The 11,765-nt window shown below is 46.6% G+C and overlaps 1 protein-coding gene across 6 annotated transcripts; it reads right to left on the bottom strand.

The window, feature by feature from the left end:
- Positions 1-5,391: 5,391 nt before the first annotated feature.
- On the bottom strand, positions 5,392-11,762 carry TSEN34 (tRNA splicing endonuclease subunit 34). 6 transcript variants are annotated; one of them, XM_027080344.1, is made up of 5 exons: positions 11,660-11,762; positions 10,059-10,305; positions 9,558-9,807; positions 9,152-9,409; positions 5,392-5,937 (listed from the first exon to the last, which is right to left on the bottom strand). In XM_027080344.1, the coding sequence occupies exons 1-5, from the start codon at positions 11,692-11,694 to the stop codon at positions 5,741-5,743; spliced, it is 987 nt and encodes a 328-aa protein (XP_026936145.1). In that variant the 5' UTR covers positions 11,695-11,762; the 3' UTR covers positions 5,392-5,740. The 6 variants fall into 6 exon arrangements, with proteins under 6 accessions (XP_026936145.1, XP_026936146.1, XP_026936147.1 ...); XM_027080345.1 differs by lacking the exon at positions 11,660-11,762 and adding an exon at positions 11,154-11,277; XM_027080346.1 differs by lacking the exon at positions 11,660-11,762 and adding an exon at positions 11,154-11,275 and having other exon boundaries at positions 5,392-5,882.
- Positions 11,763-11,765: the final 3 nt, after the last annotated feature.

The following is an 11,765-nucleotide window of genomic DNA, read 5'->3' as shown; positions in this document are numbered from 1 at the left end:
CTGTCGTCATGGAGAAGCTAGACATGGGCAGACTAGAAGTTAGGTACCCTATGCGATTGGTTGGGGTGCATATTTGGCTTTCTTTTCTTGGTCCTAAATTGGAAGTGGGGACAAAAATTAGTAGAGTTGTGAATTACTAATCAAGTCCTGGCCCTTTTGGACCTATTGTTGTAGGGGTTATTATTTGGCCCCTTGGATTGTTACTTCCTACAAGCCTGCCTTATAGCAGCCTGGCTTCCTGAGCTGTTTTTGTTTATTGAAGTATAGTTGATTTACAATATTGTGTTAGTTTCACCTGTACAGCAAAGTGATTGAGTTATAAATATATATTTTTTTCAGATTCTTTTCCATTATAGGTTATTACAAGATTTTGAATATATTTCCCTGTGCTATACAGCAAATCCTTATTTTTTAATCCATTTTACGTATAGTAGTGTGTATATGTTAATCCCAAACTCCTAATTTATCATTCCTCCCCCACATTATCCCCTTTGGTGACCATAAGTTTGTCTTCTATGTCTGTGAATCTGTTTCTGTTTTGCAAATAAGTTCATTTTGTATCATTTTTTTAGATTCCACATATAAGTGATATCATAGAATACTTGTCTTTCTCTGTCTGACTTACTTCACTTAGTATGAAAATCTCTATGTCTATGTTGCTGCAAATGGCAATATTTCATTCTTTTTTATGGCTGAGTAACATTCCATTGTATATATACACCACATCTTCTTTATCCATTCATCTGTTGATGGACATTTAGGTTGCTTCCATGTCCTGGCTATTGTAAATAGTGCTGCAATGGACATTGGGGTGCGTGTATCTTTTCGAAGTATGGTTTTCCCTGGATATGTGCCCAGGAGTGGGATTGCTGGATCATATGATAATTCTATTTTTAGTTTTTGAAGGAACCTCCATACTGTTCTCCATAGTGGCTGCACCAATTTACATTCCCACCAAGAGTGTAGGAGGGTTCCCTTTTCTTCACACCCTCTCCAGCATGTATTATTTGTAGACTTTTTGATGATGGCCATTCTGACCAGTGCTGAGCTGTTTATTACAGATAAGGGATCTGGTTTTCTGGGCAGGCTGCTGCAGGCTGTGGATCAGAGTTCTGTTTTCATATATGATCTGGCCATTGTCTATTTGTATATTCAGTCTCTCAGCAACTAGAAGTCAGGCCAGCATTGCAGCTGGGACAGTCTGGCTCCATAGCCCATGCTCTTCACCGCTGTCTTATGCAGCTGCTGTCCAGCAGACTCAGCAGTCAGTATTCCCTCCTCAGAGCAACAGTCCCACTCAATCCTTTCCTTTATGACATCACCCTGCTCTATCCAGATGCTTAGGTTCAAATTCAGCAATCCTCAATTACTAGCTCTAATACCTCAGACAAGTTTCTCAGTCATTCTGTGCCTCAGCTTCCCCATCTATAAAATGGGGGTGGCAACCGCACCCACCTCATAGGGTTATCATAAGGATGAAATGATGCAATCTATGCAAATTGCTTAGGATAGTGCTTGACACCAAGAAAGCACTCAGCGTTAGCTACCGTTATCATTATTATTCTCTCATTGTATTTCTGTATCTGTCAAACTACCTTGCTCTTTTTTGTTTTCTTGTTTACAAGTTAGCTCCCAGACAAAAAAGTTATAGGAGGGCAGGGACTTCCCTGGTGGTGCAGTGGTTAAGACTCCACACTTCCAATTCAGGGGGCCTGGGTTCGATCCCTGGTCAGGGAACTAGATCCCACGTGCATGACGCAACTAAGAGTTCGCATGCCACAACTAAGAAGCCAGCAAGCTGCAACTAAGGAGCCCGCCCAACGCAACCAAATAAATATTTTTTAAAATTTTTAAAAATAAATTTTTTTAAAAAGTCTATAGGAGGGCAGAGACCTCATCTTTCCTGTTTTTCAGTGTCTTAGCACAGGCTTAACATATAAGCTGACAGTCAAAACATTGTTAAATGTATGAATAACTTAACTATACATGCATCATTGGTGTTTCAGAGTTTCCAACAACCCCCTCCTCAGGTTCGATTCATTTGCTAGAGCAGCTTACAGAACTGAGAAACACCTTACTTACTAAAATTAGAGGTTTATTATAAAAGGATATAACCCATGAACATCCAGATGGAAGAGATGCACAGGGCAATGTATAGGGAAAGGGTGATGACCTTCCCCACTCATCATTGCTTTAATTTGCATTCCTTGATGACAGATGATGTGGAACATCTTTTCACGTGCGTATTGGCATCTTTTTATATTCTTTGGTGAGGTATCTGTTAAGGTCTCTGGTCCATTTTTTTAATCAGGTTGTTTTCTTATTGTTGGCTTTGAAGAGTTCTTTGTATATTTTGGATAACAATCCTGTATCAGATGTGTCTTTTGCAATATTTTCTCACAGAAGTTTTTTAATTTTAACGAAGTCCAGCATATCTATTTTTTCTTTCACAGATCATGCCTTTTAGTGCCGTATCTAAAATGTCATTGATGGTACTTCCCTGGTGGCACAGTGGTAAAGAATCTGCCTGCCAATGCAGGGGACACCAGTTCCAGCCCTAGTCTGGGAAGATCCCACATGCTGAGGAGCAACTAAGCCCTTGTGCCGCAACTACAGAGACTGCGCTCTAGAGCCTGTAAGCCACAACTACTGAGCCTGCGTGCCACAACTACTGAAGCCCCCCCCCCCCGCCTAGAGCCCGTGCTCTGCAACGAGAAGCCACTGCAATGAGAAGCCCACTCGCCGCAACTAGAGAAAGCCCACACGCAGCAACGAAGACCCAACGCAACCAAAAATAAAAATAAATAAATGTATTAAAAAAGTAATAAATAAATAAAGTAAAATGTCATCGCCATACCCAAGGTCATCTAGGTTTTCTCCTATGTTATCTACCTGGAGTTCTATAGTTTTGCATTTTTACATTTGCATTTTTACATCCATTTTGAGTTAATTTTTGTAAAGGGTGTAAAGTCTGTATCTGGATTTTTTCTTTTTTGCATGTGGAGGCCCTCAGAATAGTGTTTTGTTTTGTTTTTTTTTTTGCGGTACGCGGGCCTCTCACTGTTGTGGCCTCTCCCGTTGCGGAGCACAGGCTCCGGACACACAGGCTCAGCGGCCATGGCTCACAGGCCCAGCCGCTCCATGGCATGTGGGATCTTCCCGGACCGGGGCACGGACCCGTGTCCCCTGCATCGGCAGGCAGACTCTCAACCACTGCGCCACCAGGGGAGCCCAGAATGGTTTTTAATGAGGAACTTTTGAGAGGGAAGACTCAGGACGCAGGTACTGAGTCATCAAAGTACCTTGTTGTAGAGAGAAGAGAGGTATTGGAGAAATTACAAAACAGGCAAAAGTATAGTGTTAGCCAGGCAGGAGTTAGTATCCTAGTTTAAATTAAGATCTAAGCTGAGGGAATTCCCTGGCGGTCCAGTGGTTAAGACTCCGTGCTTCCACTGCAGGGAGTGCGGGTTCTATCCCTGTTTGGGGAACTAGGATCCCACATGCCACACGGTGCGGCCAAAAATAAATAAATAAATAATCTAAGCTTGCAGGACATCAAGAGTCTATCAAGTTTATTCACCAAATAGGGCAAGAAAGAAAGAAGAAATTGGGGGAGGGGTAGAAATTGAGAACCAGAGGTGGAGACTTTCAGCCCCAGAATTTTCACCATGTGACTGTATTACAGTAACGAAATCTATGTGACCAAACAAAGCTACACATTTAAAAAATCAAGATATAGGAGCTTCCCTGGTGGCGCAGTGGTTAAGAATCTGCCTGCCAATGCAGGGGACACGGGTTCGGGCCCTGGTCCGGGAAGATCCCACATGCCGCGGAGCAACTAAACCCGTGCGTCACAACTACTGAAGCCCACGCTCCTAGAGCCCATGCTCCACAACAAGAGAAGTCACCCCAATGAGAAGCCCGCGCACCGCAACGAAGAGTAGCCCCCGCTCGCTGCAACTAGAGAAAGCCCACGCACAGCAACAAAGACCCAATGCAGCCAAAAATAAATAAATTTATTTAAAAAAAAAAAAAGACTTTGCCTTCTAATGCAGGGGGCACGGGTTTGATCCCTGGTTGGGAAGCTAAGATCCCACATGACTCACGGCCAAAAAACCAACACATAAAACAGAAGCAGTATTATAGCAAATTTAATAAAGACTTTAAAAATGGCTCCCCTGGTCCAGGAACTAAGATCCCACATGCTGTGGGGCTAACCAAACCCGCGTGCTGCAACTAGTGAGTCCATGGGCCACCACTAGAGGGCCAGAGCGCCGCAACTACAGAGCCCCTGCGCTCTGGAGCCCACATGCCACAACGAAAGGATCCCGCATGCCGCAACTAAGACCCAACGCAACCAAAAATAAATAAATATTAAAGATAATAATAATGTTTAAAAAACTGTTTTAAATAAATAAAAATGGTCCACGTCTAGAAAGTCTAAAAAAAAATCAATGTATAAATATTGGAAGCTGGTACTGGTAACGTTCTAGTGATTTCTTAAGCAGAAAGGCGCTATATAGATCGTTTTACAAATGCATATTTCATACGTATGTGTTTTAGCTTTTGTAAAAAATTGTGGAATAGAACATACACTTAAAGGAGGATCTAGAATACAAATGTATGGTATAAAAAGTAATTCTCAGGGCTTCCCTGGTGGCGCAGTGGTTGAGAGTCTGCCTGCCGATGCAGGGGACACGGGTTCGTGCCCCGGTCCGGGAAGATCCCACATGCCGCGGAGCGGCTGGGCCCGTGAGCCATGGCCGCTGAGCCTACACGTCCGGAGCCTGTGCTCTGCAACGGGAGAGGCCACAACAGAGAGAGGCCCACGTACCGCAAAAAGAAAAGTAATTCTCCAAACACCTGAATAACACCACCCAAGGCAAGAAAAAGACCACCCCTGACATTCCCCTCCCTACTCCAAATGGCTATCCTAAAACTGCAACACTCGCTTCCTTCTTTTCTTCATGTGTTATTTTTATTTATGCCTTTGCATGCATCTGAAATGTCTTGTAAAAATGTTTTCAAAAGGAAGTTTAGTGCAGTGGAAGAGCTCAAAATTCGGTGTCAGAAAGACCAAGTTTGTGAATCCCCTGGCGGTCCAGTAGTTAGGACTCCGCGCTTTCACTGCTGAGGGCCCAGGGTTCAATCCCTGGTCGGGGAACTAGGATCCCACAAGACGCGCAGTGCAGCCAAATAAATAAATTGATCAGTCAATTAGAAAAGAAAAAAGAAAGACCAGGTTTTAAATCCCAGCCCTGCTCCCTACTAGATGAGTGACCTCAGACAAGTCATTTCCCCTCCTCCAGGCCTTTTCCTCATCTGTACAAGCAGACACAAATGGCCACATTTCCCAGGACTGTCATAAGGATTCAAATCACAAACTCCACATTTATTCAACAAGTTTATTGATACCTTTTGGGACCTAAGCCCTGTAGGAAACAGAGATGAATCAGCTTTCACACTCAAGAAACTCACAGTTGGAAATAGGTAACTATAAAAACAACACAGCCACTAAGTGCTTTGAATCAGGGAGGGACATGAGAAGGATGTAGTGTTTATAAATCTGGAATCAAAAACTAACTGCCGAGAGAGGCAGGAGGGTGGTCGAGCCTCCCACTCGGAGATGAGCTTGGGACCATCTAGAAAGGCTCTTGCCAAGGACACAGGCACGTGCCCACAGGTCTCTGGAGTTCACTGCAGGCTGGCCCACTGCAGGGATGTGTAGACCACCTTACCATCAGGCTGCGGAGAGCAAAGCAGCAGTGTCTTTCTGACACTGGTGCCGAGGCGGCCAGCAGAAACCAGGTCCTGGAGTGGGATGGGGTCCCCGGGAGCCCAGCACTGAGCGATGTAGTGAGCATGGAAACGGAGCGGGTCGCCTGGGTGAAGGAGAGAGGCAGGTAGCACTTTCCAGTGGCAGGGAGCTGGAAGACACTGGGACGTCCACACAGAGGACATGGGGATGGTTCCAGCTATCACTACCAGTATTTTAAAAGACACCCCTGGACCTTGGAGGTGGGGCAAGTTGACACACGTGTATAGCATAAGCTTATTTAAAAAAACAAAAATGAAAACAAATAATTGAATACATCGTTGTCAGTCAAAGCCATGAGGAACTCAAAAGGGTATCATGTAAATATCCAATGAGAAGTGGCTCTAACAGACTAAAAGAAGTAAGAAAACAATTTACAATAGGATGGCGTAATAAAATAGATAGAAGAAAGGAGTCAACAAAATTCTTCTGAAAAGGGCCAGAGAGTAAATATTTTCAGTTTCTGTGGGCCATGCTGCCAACATTCAAATCTGCCACTCTAGCACCATAGCAGCCACAGAGCATATGTAAACAAATGGACAAGGCTGTGTTCCAATAAAACTTTGTTTAAAAAAAACCAGTCAGTGGGCCGGATTTGACCTGGGGCTATAGTTTGCCCCCCGATTAGATGAATGCTTTCAAGTAAAGTAGGACCCTGAGTAGGGCACTTTCCAGAAAACTAAGTAACAGGTAACGTAAATCTAAAAGAGCAAAGCTTCCAGCAATTCTACTCCTGGGTATTTATCTGAAAAAAATGAAAACACTAATTTGAAAAGATACACACACCTCTATGTTTACTGCAGCATTATTTACAATAGCCAAGATATGGAAGCAACCTAAATGCCCATCAATAGATGAATGAATAAAGAAGATGTGGTATTTATACACACACACACACACACACACGCACACATATACACATACAACGGAATACTACTCAGCCATAAAAAAGAATGAAATCTTGGGATTTTTGACAACTTGGATGGACCTCTATCAGCATAATAGAGGGTATTATGCTAAGTGAAATAAACTAGAAAAAGACAAATACTGTATGATTTTATTTATATGTGGAATCTAAAAAACAAAACAAATGAATAGACATAACTAAACAAAAACAGAGTCATAGATACAGAGAAGAAACAGGTGGTTGTCAGAGGGGAGGAGGGCTGGGGGAGGAAACAGGAAGATTAAGGAGTTCAAACTTTCAGTTACAGAATAAATGACTCACAGGTAAGAAATGTACAGTGTGGGAAATATAGTTAATAATTATGTAATGTCTTTGTATGGTGACAAATGGTAACTAGACTTATGGTGCTCGTTTTGAAATGTATAGAAATATAAAATCACTATATTGCATACCAGGAACTTACACAGTACCATAGGTCAATTATACTTCAAAAATAAACAAAGACATAGAAAAAGAGATCAGATTTGTGGTTACCAGCAGCAGAGGATGGAGGGAGGGGGAATTGGATGAAGGTAGTCAAAAGGTACAAACGTGCAGTTATAAGATAAACAAGTACTAGGGACGTAATGTACAACAGGATAAATATAATTAACACTGCTGTTCATTATATATAAACATTGTTAAGAGAGCAAATAAATCCTAAGGCTTCTCATCAGAAGGAAAAACTTTTTTTTTCTATTTCTTTAATTTTGTGTCTGTATGAAATGATGGATGTTCACTAAACTTACTGTAGTCAACATTTCATGATGTGTATAAGTCAAATTATGCTGTACCCCTTAAACTTATAGAGTGCTGTATGTCAATTATGTCTCAATAAAACGGAGGGAAAAAATAAATAAATAAAAGAGCAAGGCTGTAAGACCTTCCATCTGAGGGGATGTCATAGCAACTATAAATGAAGGCCCTCCCTGGCAGCTGGGTTTCCAGCAAGAACCTCTCCAGGAGCCAGGCACCTCTCTGGTTGTTATGATACCTCAGTCAACTGAGAAAGGAGCATCAAAATGCTTGAGAAGTTACCCCAAAATTGTTTTCCAAGAAACTTAGCATCTTTTCACCTCAGGAAGATTTAGAGCTAGACGTAGAAATATGTATTTAAGAGATTCAGACCTTGAATACTAATCTTCAGGAGACAAAGATTTTATGTATATTTGATACATTGAGTATTTATTGTTTTAGAAATATTGACCTATTACAAGTAACAGGTCAGCCTTGTGGTTTAGTTTCAAATGTGTGATTGAGTGATTGATTTAAACTTATTTTAATCTGAAGTTTTAGTAAGTCTATTAACAGTGTAAGAATATAAACTTAAAAATCACCCCAGTTATAACTTATTAGACTTAAGTTATTGGCAAGATTCATAACCAGAAAGCTGCAGAACTTAAAAAATATATATATTAAATTTTAAAATGCAGTTTATAATGTTTGAAACTACTTAATTCCTTTTGTAAATGGGATCAAACATGAATTAATGGTCCCCTTAAAATCTGATAGATTGAAAAAATTAAGTTTTATAAATTGAACTGAAAGCTTAGAAAAAACGTAGAAATTAGCATTTGTGTGTTTAGTCAGTTGAATATTCATTTGCAAAACCAAAATAATCTTTTTTTTTTTTTTAGCATACAAAAATCATCCCCAAAAAACAGTAGCAAAGTAATTAAACCATGGTTACTTATAGAGAATGGGGCAGGGAAACTGTTCTCAGCTCCTAAATCAGTCAGTTAAATTTTAGTCTGAGAAGAGAATAAGCCTGTCAACTCATCTGCAGGGAACTTAGCGGACAGTCTCCAATGAATGGCTAAGATCTGACTACTTATCAGGCAGTTCTATTTGTTCTTAAGGAGAACAAACAGAGTGATTTTCTGCACTTTTTTTTTAACCTTTAAGTTACACAATAAATTCAAAAATTAACTGATTCATCAAAAGTCCCCCTTACCTATTCCTGATGCAGATTCCCTCCCAGAACTATTAACTATTTGTCTTTGGGCTGGAGCAAATCCTTTCAAGCTTTTTTCCCACTTGCTTGATAGGATTCTCTGGCTACTTAGTACTCCACTTTAAGTTCTTTTCATATTCTTTCACTAGAGCCACAATTTTTAAGACTACTTAAATAATTTGTCTGTAACTGCATAACAGTATAAAATATGATTTACTTTTTACTATACATGTTTTTTATGAGCTGTTCTTTTTTTTTGCCCCCTTTTTTCATTTACTAAACTGCCCTTCAAATGAGCACGGGTTCCCAAGTGTTTCCTGTCCTTCCATGGTTTCAGAGGCTGAGAAAATGAAACCAAAAAAAGAAAAGAAAAATGCAGAATGTAGTGGGATTGTGAAGAAATGAGTGGCAATCAGAGGTCCCAACACAAACTCACCGGGATAGACCAGGAAGTCGCCCCCGAACTTGCCAGCCGCACTGAGGAAGAAGCCTCGCTCCCACAGGTCTCTGTAGATGCTGTAGCGAAGCTCGTGGGCAGGACGGCCAGCGTGGGGCCAGTCTTTGGACTGGACACGCCAGTCCAGGGGCCTAGCCTTGATGGGCCGAGGCCTAGCAGTGGCCAGCTGGATGAGCAGAGCAGACCTGGGCAAAGGAGCCACCCCATTTGAAGGCCCTGGCTGGGGAGAGGAGGAGCCTGGTGGGGGGGGGAGGATCCAAGAGAGTTTGGTGAATCCAAGGGGCAAGGTTTTCCCAGCCCCAGGGAGAACCAGCCCTAGATTCCCTGCCAAAATTCCCAAAGATCTCTTCCCTCCTTCCCCTGGTCCCTGGACTCCAACTCCCACCTTCACCCGCTTCCTCATGCTCTCCAGCAGCCTGGCCAGCACTGGCCTCATTCTCTTCTGCAGCTTGGTTCCCACCGGCCTCCTGGCTCCCGCTGGTCCCTGATTTCTGTTCCAGCTTCTGCTTCTTCGCAGCCTGGCCCTCTGCAATCTTCTCTAGGAGCTCCTGACGACGGGTCTCACGGGCCTCAGCTGCCAGAGCACTTTGCTCCTGGAAGCCCTGTTCTTGCTGGCGCTTGAAGGATGCCAATGCCTGAGAAGTAAACTTAGCTGTAATCTCAGGATTCAGGCATGCCCTGCCTTAGGAAGCTAGGAATCCTGACTCCCTGGCGCCTCCCAACCTCGGAGCGCGAACCCGGGGATCCCAGTATCCTACTCCCACAGTATTCCAGAATCCAGGACTCCTAGACCCCTCCCACTTCAGGGACCTGTTGTCCCCAGCCTCTTCTCCCGCAGGCGTCCCCAGCCTCTTCTCCCGCAGGCGCCCCCAACCTGCCCCCTTACCAGGCTGTGCTGGCGGGGATCCGGGCGCGGGGCGCTGACTAGGGTTACCGCGCCGATCTCTGCCAGCAGCCGCGCCTCTTCGGGCATCAGCAGCAGCGGGAGGCCCAGGCGCGAGTTCTGGCGGGGTCCGCGGGGCAGGGCGCCGACGGTGCGGCCCCCTACTCCCAGGCGCTCCCGCAGCGCCTGCACCGCCTCGGCCCCCCAAACCAGGGAGCGGCCGTTCGCCACCTCCACCACCAGCATCCTCCTGCGGGAGGCCAGGGGCACAGCAGTCACCCACAGAGCTGCACTTCTCTCGCCGCCCGATTCGCGCCGCGGGGAGGGCTCCCACCGCCTGGCGGGGGAGGGGGGGGGACGGTCTCGGCGAAGCCCCGCCCCTGAGTCTCGGGGGTCGGAGCCTCGCTCAGTGCCGCGTTCGCCACCTGCTGAGCGGGAGGGCCAGGCTCCGCCGCCTGGGCGCGGCACTCCGCCCTCGGGCGATCCCGCCAGGCCCCGGGGCTGACAGAGACGAGGCCCCGCCCCGAACCGAGCCGCGGGGCCCCGCTGGGGCGTCTCGGACCCCGCGGTCAACATTCTGGTCTGGGCCAACACTGCCATGCCGGCCCACGCGCCTCGGAGCAAAGCCTGCCCCAGCACGGGCCACGCCCCCCTCGAAAGATCCATTTCGGCGTCGCCCTTCGGGTGTCCCCGTCAGGTGTCGGGACCTCCAGAGGCCAAAGCCCCGCTGAGGCCACGCCCTCTTCGGGTTGCTCGGGACTTGGCTCCCCCCCTTTCCGAACCCCCGGGGTTCGGCCTCATGTCCCCTTGCTCTGAGTCGGGCTCCTAGAATACGAAGCCCCGCCCCCGCCCGAGCGTGACCGGTCCGTAAGTTCGGGAGTCCTCGGCTCAGCCGAACCGCAGCACCGCCCCCTCCCGAACATAAGGGGTTCAGCGTTCGGGCGTCCTCGGCTCCAGTCAATCACATAGCCTGAGGCCCCGCCCCCTCCGGCCGCCTAAGCTCCCCCAGTTGGAGCTCCTGCCCCACGTTCGAACCCCACAGCCGGAAGCCCGGTCCCCTGAACACCCGCCGTCTGTTCTCCGTTCGGGCGGGCTCACCCCACTCGTGAGCGCTCCCTTCAGAATGTGGCACAGTCCTCTGATAGAACCAGCTAGTCACCTCGTAAACACCAGCTCGCAGTCCCGGCGGAGCCACCCCCTTACGTAGCGCGCCACGCGCTGCTTCCTCCACCCCCCCATGCCTACCCCCTGCGTCGATTTCGTCATGCCGCCACCTCAGCGGAGCGGGAAGTCTGGGACCCGCCCCGCAGGGCCGTATCCCTGCCTTCCCCCTAAAGTGAAACCCCCTTGAGCCCGCCCCTCGAAGCGCACCTCCCTCCTCGGTTCCGGGACTTGGAAATGGGAGGCTCCTTACGCTGGACCCGACCCCTTGGCACCACGGCCCGGGGCCCCGCCCCCTTCAGGCCGGGAAGCTGTTTGCCACGCCCCCTTGGAATACTCCTGAGCCCCGCCTCTTTCGTGTTGCCTAAACCCGTGGCTCCGCCTCCCTCCTAAACATGAGACTCCGCCTTTCAGCCACCCAGGGTCACTTGTATCCGGACTACCTCCGAAGGGAGCAGACGCTGTGGCCCCTCCACATCCGGCCGAAGCTCTTGGCTCCGCCTACATCCGAACAGAGACCTTCAGTAATCGACTACCTCCGAAGAAAAC

The sequence above is a fragment of the Aethalodelphis obliquidens genome, unplaced genomic scaffold (assembly GCF_003676395.1).
Source record: "Aethalodelphis obliquidens isolate GAN/ISIS:26980383/991018 unplaced genomic scaffold, ASM367639v1 scaffold43, whole genome shotgun sequence".
Lineage (NCBI taxonomy): Eukaryota > Metazoa > Chordata > Mammalia > Artiodactyla > Delphinidae > Aethalodelphis > Aethalodelphis obliquidens.
Note: the sequence above shows the minus strand (reverse complement) of the source record. Positions and strands in the feature narration are given on the sequence as shown.

Bases quoted from the DNA above. Each gene is read 5' to 3' on its own strand.
- TSEN34 (XM_027080341.1), bottom strand. From the start codon at position 10,721: ATGGATCTTTCGAGGGGGGCGTGGCCCGTGCTGGGGCAGGCTTTGCTC. The intron at 9,808-10,058 runs GTAAGGGGGCAG...TTTACTTCTCAG, and splicing joins ATCCCCGCCAGCACAGCCTG to GCATTGGCATCCTTCAAGCG. The intron at 5,938-9,151 runs GTGAGTTTGTGT...TGGACGTCCCAG, and splicing joins CGACTTCCTGGTCTATCCCG to TGTCTTCCAGCTCCCTGCCA.